A 16165-nucleotide genomic window follows, 5' to 3' on the forward strand; every position below is an offset into this window, starting at 1 on the left:
TCCCTCTCCAGGCTCAGTCCTTACTCCTGCTGACTAGCAGCCCTTTGTAGGCTCATGTGTAACCCAGACCTCTCTAATTAGCTGGAGTGGGCTCACCTGCCCCAGTCCAGGGGAGCTGGGCTTTTTCTGTCTACAGGGATCAGCTACCCTGTGACAACCCTCCACAGCTTTTATCTTTACTGTGCAGAAGGAGAAAGGGAGGGATGCAGCAGGTGAAGCTTCTGTCCTGGGGTGTTGGGTATGACGAAGATAGCAGATGTGTTGGTGCTGCCAGCTAACTGACTTCCAGCTCCACAAGAAAAGGATTCAGCTGTTTGGTTTTTTTTCTTCCCTCACAGTGTATAACTGGACAGTTGATGAGGTGGTGCAGTGGCTAATCACCTATGTGGAACTGCCACAGTATGAAGAAACCTTCAGGAAACTGCAGCTAAGTGGACATGCCATGCCCAGGTTAGTGCCGATTGCATCGTCTCGTGTGTGTGTGTGTGTGTGTGAGAGAGAGAGAGAGAGAGGAACATATTTATGGGATTAAATAATGGCGGGTGAAATTCCTCCTGGTGCAGAGGGGCTAGCACAAGGCCTGCACCACTTAAGTCCTGTTCTGAGGATTTATAAGGTGCATAGGCTTTGCACTGGCCCTCTGCACAGAGATGAGTGAGAGGATGTGAGCTGAAGGAAAGGAGAGGGTGTGATATGCTCTAGGGGGAGTTCGGGTAGGGCAAGAACTTGCGGGGAAAAAGGTTATACTTTACCACGTAGGAGACACTGTCCTGAATCCCAGATTTCATCTCTCTCTTCTGCAGTCAACAGGACCTGGCTACACCATAGGGGAAGTATAACCTTGTGGTTAAAGCCTGGAATAGGACAAATCAGATGTGGGTTCAGTTCCTGGCTCCCTCTGTGACCTGGGGCAACTCGCTGAATCTCAGTTCCCCATCTTTAAAATGTGGATAATCTTTCTTTTCTCCCACCCTGTATCTGACTTGTCTGTGCAGAGAGTAAAGTCTGTCGGGCAAGGACTATCTCTTATGTGTGTGTACAGTACTTAGCACACTTCTGCCCTCACCAAAGGCTCTTAAGCAAAGTAATCTGTCATGGGATAAGAGGGAAGGTCCCCTCACTTATCGGGGACTGGTTAAAAGATAGGACACAAAGGGTAGGAATAAATGGTCAGTTTTCAGAACGGAGAGAGGTCAATAGTGGTGTCCCCCATATTCATAAATGGTCTGGAAAAAGGGGCAAACAGAGAGGTGGGAAAACTTGCAGATGATACAAAACTACTCAAGATAGTTAAGTCCAAAGCAGATTGCAAAGAGTTACAAAGGGATCTCAAAGGGCAACAAAATGACAGATGAAATTCAATGTTGATAAATGCAAGGTAATGCATGTTGGAAAATGTAGTCCCAGCTATACATACAAAATGATGAGATCTAAATTAGCTGTTACCACTCAAGAAAGAGATCTTGGAGTCATTGTGGATAGTTCTCTGAAAACATCCACTCAGTGTGCAGCAGTGGTCAAAAAAGGTAACAGAATGTTAGGAACCATTAGGAAAGAGAGATAATGGGATAGATAATATCATAATGCCATTATATAAATCCAGGGTATGCCCACACCTTGAATACTTCATGCAGGTCTGGTCACCCTGTCTTAAAAAAGCTATATTAGAATTGGAAAAGGTACAGAGAAGGGCAACAAAAATGATAGGGGTATGGAACACCCTTCTGTATGAGGACAGATTAAAAAGACTGGGACTTTTAAGCTTGTAAAAGAGACAACTATGGGGGGATATGGTAGCCATGATTTTATAGACCTCTATGTGGAGAAAGTGAATCCGGAAGTGTTATTTACCCCTTCACACAACACAAGAACCAGATGTCACCAAATGAAATGAATAGGCAGCAGGTTTAAAACAAACAAAAGGAAGTATTTTTTCATACAACGCACAGTCAGCTTGTGGAACTCGTTGCCAGGGGATATTGTGAAGGCCACAACTATGTAACAGGTTTCAAAAAAGATCTAGATTAGTTCATGGAGGATAGGGCCATCGGTCAGGGATACTACCCCATGCCTAACGTGTCCTTCACCTCTATTTGCCAGAAGCTGGGAGTGGATGACGGGATGGATCACTTGATGATTGCCTGTTCTGTTCATTCCCTCTGGGGCACCTGGCACTGGCCACTGTCGGAAGACAGGATGCTGGGCTAGATGGATCATTGGTCTGACCCAGTATGGCCGTTCTTACGTTCCTATGCCCTGGTCTTGGGTGGGGCCTCTAGGTACTCTAGTAATACAAATAATAAACAAGAGCTGCAGAATCTCATGCTACTCAACAGCAACACTTGCTGTTGGATTAAATAATAATAATAAATGGAGATATCCTATCTCCTAGAACTGGAAGGGACCTTGAAAGGTCATTGAGTCCAGCCCCTTGCCGTCATTAGCAGGGCCTGGTACTGATTTTGCCCTAGATCCCCAAGTGGCCCCCTCAAGGATTGGGCTCACAACCCTGGGTTCAGCAGGCCAATGCTCAAACCACTGAGCTATCCCTCCCCCCCTCACTGATTGGGGACTGGTTAAAAGATAGGAAACAAAGTGTAGGAATAAATGGTCAGTTTTCAGATTAGGAGTGGGGCTAACAGACCAAAAGGCCCAAGGTTATCCTTGCTAACAAGGGGCCTGTAGGCAGGGTGGGGAGAAGGTGTTGTAAGTGGTAATAAAATAAGGCTTCTGTGGCAGTGCATGTTTTGCTCCAGAGCCTGGGTGTGCTGATCTGATCAGGTTTTCTCCCATCTGGGAGACCTCTCCAGTGTTGGCCGTGCAAAGGGTGAGGTGCCAGTTGCCAGCTATATGGAGTTGAGGAAGCAACTGATGGATGGTGTGGCCAAATAGAGAGATTTGGGTAGGTCTGGGTGAAAAATGCGTTTGAGTTCCAGGTTTAACTGAAAAAACTGGCACTTGTCACTTTCTGATTCTTGTGCCAATACCCACCTGATTGCCAAGGAAGCTGTTTTTTAAATATCTAGCCTGCTTCAAAGGCTGAATTTTGAGTTCTCTAAGGGTCTTCTACTTGCCTTGGTATCTGAGAGGACAGTGCCCTGGTCCTGTTCATTGTATTTCTCCTCTGAGATCTCAGGCGCTGGTATTCTTATCCCATTGCCATTTCCAGATTGAAATGTGACCGCTTGCTCTTTTTTCCCCCCTGTAGGTTAGCGATAAACAACGCCACCATGATGGGAACTGTACTGAAAATGACTGATCGGAGCCACAGGCAGAAGCTGCAGCTGAAAGCCCTGGACACAGTGCTGTTTGGACCTCCTCTCTGTGAGTAATGCTGCAGAGCTGGCTCGTTAGAGAAGGGTGGAAGGAATCCACCCATTCCAGACAGTGTCTAGGATGTACCTAGTGCAGGTGAAACCAAATTGTTCCCTACCAAAGTTCATCTAGGGAACTTGCTAATAGCCTGATTTGCACAAAATGGAAGCAGAGCTACCAATATATTAACTATGGAGGTGCAGCCCTGAGGACTACAGGTCCCAGTCTGCAATCCTGCATTTTTATCGATTTGGACGCTGGCTGTAACAGAAATGAAGCATCGCATGCTGGACCCACAGTCTCTGTGGGCTACACCTCGTATTCAATGCAACATCAGTTCGGAACACACGCTAGAATTCTGAGGTCTGCATCTGGTGTCTGGGTAAATCTCTTATTTTCTCTGTTTTGGAATGCAGCTGCCATGTGTCCTTGCTTGAAAGATCTTGTCATGTTGTCACAGCACTATAATATCAGTGGGGCAGAAGCAAAACAGCCTGATCTTGGATGTGGAAAACAGCAGTGCAGATTAGTTGAGAAGCCATTTTAGACTGAATGAAAACTGGGAATTGAGTTCTTGTCATGCGATACCAACTAACGGTGTCTGTGGATCTGGAAATCTGGTTGATGTGCATTGTATTTTTGGTTAAATCTCCCTCATCACCTCTCTTCCAGCTTGTTTTCTTTTTTATACTCATGTTCCCTTTCTTGTTATTTATTTCTGTACAATAGCACGTATTGCACAATCTGCACTGCAATTCAATGCTTTAGCTGGCCCGTGGTAGCTGGCTCGGGCTGCGGGGCTGCAGAATTGCCATGGAGACTTTCGGGCGTGGGGTGGAGCCTGGGTTCTGGGGCCTCCCACCCCCTCATGGGGTCCCAGAGCTCAGGCTCCAATCTGAGCCTGAACGTCTACACTGCTGTTTTACAGCCCAAATCAGCTGACACAGGCCAGCTACGGGTGTTTAATTTCAGAAGCCCTGCAGTGATTAAGGCCCCATTTTTCCAGGCACTGTACAAACGCAAAATAAGAGAGAGTTTTTCTTTTCCCTTTTTCGTTTTCTCTCATTACATCTATTGCTCTGTGCTGGCTACATTAGCCCTGCTCCTTTTTAAACCAGTACATGTTGTTTGTCTTCCCCACTTACCCTTCTTGTACCTTCCAGGGAGAAGTTGGGGCTTCCTCGTCCATTCTCCCTTCCTGATCTAAGTTTTTTCTCTGCCCCTCCCTTTGTAGAGTTCATGTCCCTTAGCCATCTGGGCAAAATGTAAATCCTCCACTCTCTCATACCACAAGATGATGTCAGAGTGCAAATGCAGCCAGCATTCTCTTTCCAGTGATTTTGCGGCAGGTTTTCAGTGAGAGTTGCCTTAGTGCAAGCCCTGCCTGCCCAGAAATTAGCCAAGTTGAAGTTTGCTCCTTGCTGGATGAGATTTAAACTGACTGGTTTAAACAGATTCATTTGATCCAGCAGGCCTCTCTTGTACAATTAGCAGAACAGCCAGTTCTGCTCCCCAATGTTAAAAAAGTCTTATTTTGAAACAGTTCTGCTTTCATTATTTCTACTGAGTTTGTTCTAAGGTTGAAATTTTTGATAGTGGTCAGTGGCATTGCAGACTAATGGTTAGAGCAGGGACTCCTGGGTTGAATTTCTAGTGGAACCACTGATTTAAGATGTACGCTTGAACATGTTAATCTCTGTGCCTGACTTTCCCCATCTCTGAACTGGAGATAATAACTGACAACATATCAGTTTTAGGAGAATGAATGTTTGCAAAGGGCTTTTAGATTGTCTGATGAAAGGTGTTTTTTAAGTGCAAAGTGAACGCTACATTATTCTTAGCCATTAATGCAAGCATTAGCATTATCCTCATTTGCTAAAATGGCCATAATAGCATTGTGATGCTGAGTCCTTTCTATGTTCAGACTGCTGTACAAACACTATTGAATGCGATGATTGCAATATTTGAATAGACGAAGGTCAGCACGTCTCTGGTACAGAACTTGTGGTTAGGAATTGTCACTGGGTAAATGGATGGAGGCCATACCTTGGAAATGATTAACAATTGAAATAAAGGATAAAACCTGGTTAATTTAATGGAATGTTCCAGGTTAAAACTGCATTTTATATACTTAGAGAGCTATTTATCTAGAACTAATTCCCGAAGGATTGCAAAGCTGCTGGGTTTGAACAGACATCCGTGATTAGCCATGTTTCAGGAAGTGCTTGGCCACCAGTTAAATTGTGAAGTGGGTGTTTGCCCACTGCTGGATTTAGTGAATTCAAAGGAATTACTGTTACACACCAAGTTTCCTTTTCGTCAGTCAAATAAAGGTGGCCTCCCACAACAGCTACATCCCCCTGGCAGTGTGCAACTGCCAACCAGTAGGATGAGGCTTGTGGGTGCAGGAGACAGAACTCTCCCAGGAGTTGGATTAAGACTATGGAACTCGCTGCCAGATGAACTAAGGTTGAGTAATCTGACCCCATTCAGAGCTACATGCAAAACCCACCTCTTTGTTCAGGCTGTCGTGCTTGGGCAGCCTCACTTTCATTCTTACGGATGACCAAAAAGCAGTGCTTGCTTCTTATCTGCAGAGAAGGAAAAGGGAAACGCTCATTGAAGACATTCTGATATTGCAGTGCTTGGGGCCACATAAGAATTTAGGAGGACTGGAAAAGCCACTGAATTAGACAAACGTAGCTTCCCACTTCAGTCACATAAGGCCAAAGCCATAAAAAAAAGTAGATAATGCCACTACTGTGGAGTGGAGATTTCGAGAGGGACAATACAGTGTTTGCTCATTAAGGCAGAACATATTTGGCTGGAATTTTCCAGTCTTTGATGCCAGAAGTTTGTTCACTAATGAAACTATGAAATCTGGTGCAGAGGCTCCAGCAGACTCCTGGTCACCTATGGTTTGTCCAGCATGGCTGCCACTGGGTAGATCCTTGGGATTTGATGATGACTGAACTTGACTTGCTGTATGTGTTACATTATAAACCAACCCCCACATTGTCCCTATTGCAAAATCATGGTCCTGTGCTTAATCTGAGTGTTGAAAAACGAGGGAGAAGAGGGAAGTGCCATAAAGTAACCCAAACGTGGCAAAGACGCTTGGGGATTCCATGAATGCAGTTGGTTTAAGCATCAGTTTGGCTGCAGTTCTCATAGCATGTGAATAAAACTGTACCAGAAAGAATGTTTTTGGAGTAGATACTGTACCAGAAAGAATGATTTTTGGAATGCACAACAGAGGAGGAAGTGAACTGCTTGCTTGCATGTTACCTTGAGAAGGTAAAGTTCTGATATATCTAATGTGACATAGGGAAGAGAGTTAACTTATTGGTGAATTTATAAGATACTTTAGCTTGTTTCTTTAAGAGTTATTGTCAAGAGAATAGAACAGTGTCACACAGCAGTGGTCACCTCATGAGCATACATTTACATAGCACCTTTCCTCCCAAAGGATCAGAAAGCACTTCTCAGACTTGGGAGTCACTTGGGAGTCATTCCAGCCACCCCTGGGGTGGACAACAACAGGGGCTGAATACCTTATTTTATTTCATGACCTCTGTGTCTTACATGCTGAATATGGTCCCTGATCCAAGGAGTTTCCAGGTCATAAAGACTTCCATATTTAAGTGAAGTTATATGGGGAATTTAGGGATACAGAGTGTAATTAACCAATTACGATTTTAGCTAGGACACCAGCATTAACATCCCTACTCTTGTGAAAAGAGCCATAAGATTTTTTTAGGTTTCAGAGTAACAGCCGTGTTAGTCTGTATCCGCAAAAAGAAGAACAGGAGTACTTGTGGCACCTTAGAGACTAACAAATTTATTAGAGCATAAGCTTTCGTGGACTACAGCCCACTTCTTCGGACCACGAAAGCTTATGCTCTAATAAATTTGTTAGTCTCTAAGGTGCCACAAGTACTCCTGTTCTTCTTTTTGAAGATTTTTTTAATCACCACAAGCAGTTAAAAAATTGGATTTATGTCTCCTCCCACAAAAAATTGCCATTTGTACCACACAGTGCCATTGGTCAGAACTGGCTTGAGAGACGAGTGCTTCCTGCTGAATTACCTACCCTGGGCTTTCTTTGGAGGTACTAATTAGGCCTGACCCTGCAAAGCTTGTGAAATCTTAAGATATTTACTTGAATAAATATTTCTCTGGTTCCATTTGCTAGGGCAGATAGGCATCTTGTGTCATTCCGGTCACACAGTTACAAAAATACGTAAGCCATACTAGGTCACCAGGTAAGCTTCACGTACATCTTCACTGCCATACTAATACGCATGCTAACTTGGGTGATCTGCTGGGACTGGAGGAACAGATTCCACAGGAGAGAAGTCTGTTCTGAGAATGCTCTGCCGCCAGTCCCAGCAGCAGCAGTGACAGCGTCCCAGTCAATCTCAGCTGCTGCGATTGTACATACAGAACGAGGCAAAAGTCCCAGCCCGAGACCCTGCGATAACATTCTGTTACTGTGATTATTACTCTTACAGCAGATTATTAATGGAGATGCGCTCTTCAGATGCTAGTGCAGCCATTTGTTGTTCCATTGCTGCTCCTGTGGACTCTGCTGGGAAATGAATAATTCCCAGAAGGTGGTCATCACCATTAATATATATGGAAGGGACCTTGAAAGGTCATCAAGTCCAGCCCCCTGCCTTCACTAGCTGGACAGAGTTCTGATTTTTGCCCCAGATCCCTAAATGCCTCCTCAAGGATTGAACTCACAACCCTGGGTTTGGCAGGCCAATGCTCAAACCACTGAGCTATTCCTCCTATAAATTAAATCAGGTCTAATACTCAGACCTAAGTATCAGTGATTTTACCTCTGTGGTGTGTAACAAGACTCTCAATTAAGTCTAAATTAGCTCTGATATTACACAGTGAAGAGTGGAAGGGTCAAATGGTGTCTACGACCCTTAAGCAGTACCTGTCCCTACCCTCTCTCCCTGGTCATTCAAGAACAAGCCTTAATTGAATAATTGGCTGAAATCGAAAGGCAGTTCCTGCGCCAATCAAAGAAGCATCTTATCCATAAAAGGACAGGTTTTTAAACCAGAATATTGCACATCAGAATATTTGTTAGTTTCTGCATGGCCTGATATTTTTTCTTGTTATTAAATGTTTATTCCATAAGTATCATCCGTCTGGGATAGACCAATCCAGATTTCCTTTGGTTTAAATTTCAATGCAGCTACCTTTTTCTATAATAATTAAAAGCATATTTGACAAGTAGTTTGATGGCTGTTGGGAAGTTATTTGCTTAAAGCAATAGAATTTATTAACCGAATATAAAATTCATTATCACTCCCACGTGTACCGTCCACTTTAAATATTTACACTCAAGTGAGTTGTGTTTAGATTACCTGCACCTACACTGAACAGCAACATCGAGCTGAGCCCCATTAATAATCCTGTGAATGACTTCTTTGCTTAAAAATCCATTAGCTTTATTATATTGTTCTGTCAGAGTTTATGACGGCAACTACAGTAAAATAACCTGTAACTTGAAGTGCCTTTGAAGAAACAGTAACTATGAAACTAACAGTGACCAAGGGAGAGGTAGAATTGTAAGGCCTGTGTTATGAGGCCCTGTTTTCACATGCACAGGTCAGTATGTTAAAATTTTAGCTTGCAGAGGAAAGGAATAAGAGAGATCATGATAGAGGTATGTATATAGAATATTGAATGGCAGAGAGAAGATGAACTAGATAAATTCATGGAAGATAGGTCCATCGATGGCTATTAGCCAGGATGGGCAGGGATGGTGTCCCTAGCCTCTGTTTGCCAGAAGCTGGGAATGGGCGAAAGGGGATGGATCACTTGATGATTACTTGTTCTGTTCATTCCCTCTGGGGCATCTGGCATTGGCCACTGTCGGTAGACAGGATACTGGGCTAGATGGACCTTTGGTCTGACCCAGTAGGGCCATTCTTATGTTCTTATGGGTGCTCCAGTTACATGTTCTCATAATAGCAATGTCTCTTCAGGTTTTATACTCCCACCCAGCATTGTAGTAACTAAGCACCTTCTATATAAAATCGATAGCAGTAGCAAAGTCCCTAGTGGACTTTATGGACTCTCTCACACATTTCCTTCTCTGGGGTAAAACTCTGATTGGGACTTTTAAAAAAAATATTAATTTACTTTTACTGTTTATTTTTTAAGCTTGATTTGTTTCTGAGATTTTTGTTGTTGTTTTGGCTTGGTTGGGGGTGGGTGGCATGAGTTGGTTGGATTTTTTGATTAGAAGGGGTGTCAGTGTTGTCACTGTCTTATGGTGGAAAGACCTTTTCGAAGAGGAAGGTAAAGACAGATTCTGGATTTGCCTAATCTCTTCTGGAAGTTTGTTCCGTAGCTGGATTTTCTCAGCCAATAATGTTGTGTCCTCAGCTCTCTGATGAGGGACATAAGTTTTCAAGTACATAAAAGATTGTTAGAAAGAGGAGGGAGAAAAATTGTTCTTGTTAACCTCTGAGGATAGGATAAGAAGAAATGGGCTTAAATTGCAGCAAGGGAGGTTTAGGTTGGACATTAGGAAGAACTTCCTAACTGTCAGGGTGGGTAAGCACTGGAATAAATTGCCTAGGGAGGTTTTGGAATTGCCATAATCGGAAGTATTTAAGAACAGGTTAGACACGCACCTGTCAGAAATGGTCTGGTTATTATTTAGTCCTGCCTTGAGTGCAGGGGACTGAACTAGATGACCTCTCGAGGTCCCTTCCAGTCCTACACTTCTGTGATTCTTTGATTCTATAATATAAGAATAAGGAGACATATGAAATTAAGAGAACAAATTCAAAATAGATAAAAGGAAATATTTTTGTACACAACACACAATTCTCCTATGGAACTTACTGCCAACAAGAGATCATCAAGGTCAAGAGTTGAGGAGAATTCCATTCCATCTATAGATAACATTCACAGTTGCATTAGAAAGGATTTAAAACTTTTTTTTTTTTTTTTTAAGAAGGGCTATAAGCCCTCATCATTCAGTCCATAAGCAAACTATTGACAAGCTATTCCATAACTGTGTGCTGTGAGGTTTCGTGTAACATCAGGTACTGGTCACTGTCAGAGACAGATACTGGACCACCTGGACTGATCTGGTATGGCAGTTCCCATGTTCCTGTGAGTTGTGTGTTTCACTATTGCATTAAATCATTTTTAAATTAAGCAGCCAGTGTGGCATTTAGTGCACATAGTCCTTATTTTTGTACTGTCACTTCTTATACAAGTCTCTATAAAATTACTGAGTTAGAAATGTCCCAGTGCTTTTTTATTTTTAAGAGATGATTTTTGTATCCTGGATTTTTATTTGGAGAATGTGTTTACATCCTCTATAGCTTGATTCAGTTTTTAAACAGAGCCAGCATTTGTCCAGTGTGTAGTTGAAACCCTCTGATTACTTCATGTGCTTTATTTCAGTGTGTCAGTATGTACTGTGCATTTCTAATGCTGTAACAAAAGAAGGAAAAAAGAGTAATAGCTGGATTAGAAATCAAGAACATAGAGCTAATTAACTCCTGGTTTTCCTGCTGCTAAATGCAGCCAAGTTGCTCTGAGTTTCTGGATCTGATTCAGCTTCATTCCTCTGTGAATACTGAAGCCAAATTCAGAAAGTCACTACAATGTAGCAGGAGTGTGCTGGGCAATTGAATATCCACTTGTGGGGCCCAATTCTTTGTGCTGTTCCAACCTGTACTCCTGGGGGAATTCTGCGCCAAAACAATAAAAATTCTGCACACCATATTTTAAAATTCTGCATATTTTGTTTGTCAAAATAACACAGTATAATCATACCAGTTTCAATTATGTTGGTAATTTATTTCAAAATACCCATCAGCATGTGTGTCTGTTAACAATAGAGACAACAAAAAAGATTCAGGGAATGTTTTTTTGACAAATAGATTCCTTACGAGGCATTTTAATAAAGAACTTTAAGTAATAATTCATTTAAACTACAATACAGAAATGTATTTCCCACACCCCTCAGAAGCAGTGTAAAGACTTGGGGGAGTCAGGGTAGCTGAGGGAGAAGGAAGTAATTGCTAGGAAGGAGTCTGGGAGTGAACCTGGAGGTTTGTTGGGTGTGGGTAGGAATAGTATGGAAAAGTTTGGCTGTTTGTTTTTTTTGAGGGGGGAGGGATTGTTAGGGAGTTGGGGAGCCTCTCCCATTCAGTCAGGCATGTCCGCTTCTGTCTCCTTGTGTCCCTGCACCCCCACTCAGCCACCTGTCCTCCACCATCCCCTTGTGTCCCTGCACCCCTACTCAGCCACCCCTCCTCCACCATTCCCATGTGTCCCTTCACCCCCTCCCCCTTGTCCTCATGTGTTCCTGCACCCCTACTCAGCCACTCCTCTCCCCCACCCCTTGTGTCTCTGCACCCCCAACTCTCATTCAGCCTGTGGCTAAATGCTGTCACCCCACTAGCTGTTGTGTCCCCGCTCCAGTCTGTCTCCGCCACTAGCCCTTCTGAACCCCAATCTATGTGACCCTGCCCAGTGGCCCCGTGTGCCCTGATCTGTCTGTTCTCCCCCCCCCCCCCCCCCCCTACCCCTGTCTCCTCCCTTTCTGTGGCTGGCTGCTTCAGTCAGTGAGCCAGCAGCCCTCTCTTCTGGCTCCACATCAGCCTCTGGTGGGTGAAAGGTGTAATTGCAGGCTTCCCTTCACCTCCCCGTCAGAATCAATTACTCTGCGGGGGAAAACAAATCTGTGGGGGACATTAATTCTGCACTTGCAAGTGGCACAGAATTCTCCTAGGAGTAAACCTAGAAAAGTGTCCACAAAGCTGCCCTAATAACTCAGTTAAGGATTGGCATAAGAAAATCCCTGGCTGGCAGAGAGCCGGTTTAACCAGCTTTACATCAACCTTTCCCACTACCCTGTCAGAAGAACGTGCTGTGTTCCATCCAGTGATCTTTCACCTTCATAACAACCCATAAGAGTCTGTTTACCAGATAGCATAAATTAGAGCAGTCTGGAAGCCTGCTGGGTGCCTAACCACTCCCTAGCAGCCTCAGGGATCAGAGATCCATAATGGTGGCCTCAAGCCATATTTGTTGCTTCCTCTCCATAAGGGCGGGCACTGGTTAGAGTTGTTGAGGATCTGGCTCTTGGTTTCTGGTTCTCAAGAACTAAGAATTGAAAGGGTTTCAGCGTCAGTGAAGTTAAACCATTGCGATCGTTTGGAACTGGGCATTTTACCAGCCACTCAAGGAACCAGAGGCCACTATTAATCTTCTGCCAGCAGTCTATGGAAGAATAGAAACTGACATATGAGTGGAGAAGCCCATTACCATAGCAGATTAGATATGATTTAATCCCAGAAAGTGGACATGTTATAACATTTTGTGTGACTGTGTAGAGTGCTCCACTTTGAGGTACTGAATCAGTCATCGATAATGTGAGCCTTGCTGATCTTGCTTCTTTAAATCAGGAAGAAATTTTCAGTCCCCAAAGGTCTCCCTTCCATCAACCGTGTAATACCTGATGTTTTTAGCAGAATTGCCAAAAAAAAAAAAAAAGCATGAAGAGAAATAGATTTTTGTTTTAGCTTGTGTTGCCGCAACTTGACATCTTTCTAACTCGGGTTACGTGTTTAATTTTGACTAACAGCAGTTTCTTTGTTTTGGAATCGATACCCTGAGAGAGAGAACAGCATCTTGTGAGAGTGAGAGCACAAAAGGAGCAGAGTGGAAGAAGGGAAATACAGTTGCAGTACAGAACAAAGTATACTGGTCTGCGCCTTGCAAACGACGATGAAACCCAGGGAGAGGAAGTCGTGTTCAATTGGAAACAAAAGCTCTGAGCTAAAGAGGCAGAAATCTGCAAAGGAGAAATGCTTCCTTCTTCCACAGAGTTCCGCAGGCTGGGAGCAGAATAACTGCAAGCTCTGGGACACTCCGTTAAAAGAGAGAGATGGAATCCGAGAGTAGGAAATTATCTCACTATGCTGCCATGGTGATACAACACCCCAAAGGGTCACCTTAATAGCACTGTGTGTATGTAGGAGTATGTAGGAGTGTGTTAGAGTAAACACAAGCCTTGGCTGGCAATCAGTGGAAAGCCGCCAGCTCTGATGAGAGATGCTGATATAATCATGTTCCATCCCAGAGTTGAGTAGGCTTTGAAAATGGCAACGGAGGAAACGGGAAAATGCAAGAAATCAGTTAGTGAAGCCTCTGATGTAGAAGCAGAATTTCAGAAAATGCCTAAGAAACTGGAAGATTTTCTGCTTCATGACCAGTTGCTTTGTTTCTTAAGGTCTGTGAAAGGAAATTGTCCGGAATAGTCATTGTGGAACAAGCTGTTCCATAATAGCTCCCCATGTAGACACTCTGTTCTGGAATAAAAGTCAGTTCTGGAATAATCAGTGCACTCCCAAAGCAGAGTAATTATTGTGGAATAAAGTAATTTTTATTCCGGAATAGCTATTCTGATCAATTTCACCAGGTAGCTAAGCCCTGAGTGGTTTACAATATAATTGCAGAGGTACTGTATGTTTGTTTATTACAGGCATTTATGTGTCAGTCTTCACCATCCTGTTTGGAAGTGCACTATATAATTTAAATTGAAGCAAATGCAGTTCCCATGCACAGGGAACTAATACTCATGTATGGAGATATGCCAGCAAATACGTCCCCTATTCTACATATCTAGTAACACAGGAAGTATGGTCTTATGTTTAGGACATGGCAGTTGGCGTCAGGAGACTTGAATTATAGTCCTTTCTCTGCCACAGACTGGCATGTGTGACGTTAGGTGACTCACTGAACTTCTCTTCATTTCTCATCAGTAAAATGGGCCTGGTAATGGTGAGTCCTAACTCATTAATCTTTGCAAATTGCATTGAGAGCCTTGGAAGGAAAGTGCTGTAAGAAGTGTGAGTTATTAAATATGCCAAGGAAACACACTGCACCACTGAGCTGTGTCATGCTCGTGTCAGCTAATCTTTGATGGTAGATACAAAGAAGGAAGTTGGACCGAGGGACTCTGATTACTAATCCCTACCCTCATGTTATCTTTAACTTGCATGCGTGAACAGCTCTCTGATTTCTCCTGATGGTTCTTGATTTCACACTTCACTTAGTTGAATATAGCTGGGAAGAAACACTATGGTTCTCATCAGCTGTGCAGCACCTACTAAAATTCTGTGTGGAGTACCTACAAAGTGCATCCAGGGGAGCTGTTCAGAATCTAAATGGTAATGCAACTGCAAAATTCAGACTCTCATCATTGCTAATTTAAGGGAGGTTTTCCATTGTAGAGGAGGGAAACACTGTATCACTGAAGGAAGGAGCTTATTAAAATGGCTGTCAAGAAAACCCCACTTAACCGATTTAAAAGCAAATTAGTGTGCTTAGTGTCTGCACGTGTGTGAACAGGTGAGTGGCATGTACCACTGGGGGGAAATTACAGATGAGTCATGGCAAATAGTGATGATCATGCATTTTATCAAAACTCATTACGTCTGTAGTTTCCCTTGCCTTCCTCCCCTCTGCACTTCTTCCTTCCCACTTACAAAGGCCTTCTCTGTGGAGCCATCTGGAGAGGCCAGAGCACTGCTTCTACCCATTGGCTGGTTGGGCCACCAAAGGGGTGACAAATCTTTAGATTCCAAAACCTCAGTGTCTGAGACTTTCATGGCATTTGCCATGGTGACACAATTACTGTCCTGTATCTGAATGTCGACACTGATGGGCAAGCACACAAAACAGGAGGGTAAATTAACTCAGAGATTTCAAACTACAGTATGATGCCTGTGGGCTAGATCTTTGATCTGTGATCCTTTGAATTACTGCCTTGGCAAGCAGTGACTCTCACTCATTCTCCTTTGCTGGGATTAACTAGGGGAGACCATTTTTGTAACCTCAGTTCTCCTTCTTGTGGCAACCACACTAAAGCAAGGAAGAGATTATAGAAACCAAAAAAGGCCCTTTGTTTAGAATGACTTTGCTTCCTCTGAATTTTCCTGGTATCTTCTCTTTGGAGAGCATACAACTGAAAAAGCAGGACTTGTTGTCAAATGCTGAGGACTCTTGGCAGCTGGAAATATAAGATAATTCAGAGATGAAAGATATACAAATCCAGGGTGCGGCTAGTAAACTAGATACTTCTGGTGCAACACACACAGCCTCAGGCTAAGGAGAGTCTAGAATTTGGCTGGCAAGGCATCTGTAATGGAAAATTCCTGGGAAAGTAGCTATCAAGAATGGTGAAAGGAAACTGAAAAGGAGAGGAAGGATTAAGCAATTGAGTGTGGGTGGAAAGTAGAATAATAGATGTGAAAATTCTGCCTTGCAGTTCTGGTCTATTAGATAAAAGGGATTAGGGACAAGACACCTGCAGAAACTTGGCAGAATTTAGTGCACTGCACTTCTTGGGAAGAGGATGTTGTGGTTAACTGGCCTGCATGGGAGTTAAGGTCAATATTAATCTGAATTATTTTACTGACTTTGTGAGTGAATATGTTAAATGGATGATTACATTTTCCCATGCAGATGAAACTCCTCCATGGCCTTGGTTTATGGAGGATTGTATTACTGTTGTCAGAGACCAGGATGTGGGCAGCTGAGCCAGTGGTTGGAGCTGGAGTAGACAGCCAAGAATGGGAGCCCAGGGTCAGAGCCAAGGGCCAGAACTGGGTTACGTGGAGCGAGGGAGGGCAGGAACAGGGCTGGGTCCAAGGCAGAGACAGGAGCTATCTCAACCATGGGCAAATGCATAGAGCAGCCACCGAAGAGCTGCTGGGCTTAAGAGCCAGTCTGCTGACTTCCAACCAGTCAGGTGGCGTAGCCAGTCAGGCAGCCTCCTGCAGGCCAAGTG

General features: G+C 43.6%; 1 protein-coding gene across 3 annotated transcripts in view; it reads left to right on the forward strand.

Moving 5' to 3' along the window:
- STIM1 (stromal interaction molecule 1) overlaps window positions 1-16165 on the forward strand; it is a 162593-nt gene that overhangs the window by 102595 nt on the left and 43833 nt on the right. For all 3 annotated transcript variants that reach the window (XM_034759281.1, XM_034759280.1, XM_034759282.1), the window contains 2 exons: window positions 339-450; window positions 3209-3324. In XM_034759281.1, the coding sequence (XP_034615172.1) occupies window positions 339-450; window positions 3209-3324 (228 nt within the window). The remainder of the gene's footprint in view (window positions 1-338; window positions 451-3208; window positions 3325-16165) is intronic.

This window comes from Trachemys scripta, chromosome 1 (genome assembly GCF_013100865.1).
Source record: "Trachemys scripta elegans isolate TJP31775 chromosome 1, CAS_Tse_1.0, whole genome shotgun sequence".
NCBI lineage: Eukaryota > Metazoa > Chordata > Testudines > Emydidae > Trachemys > Trachemys scripta.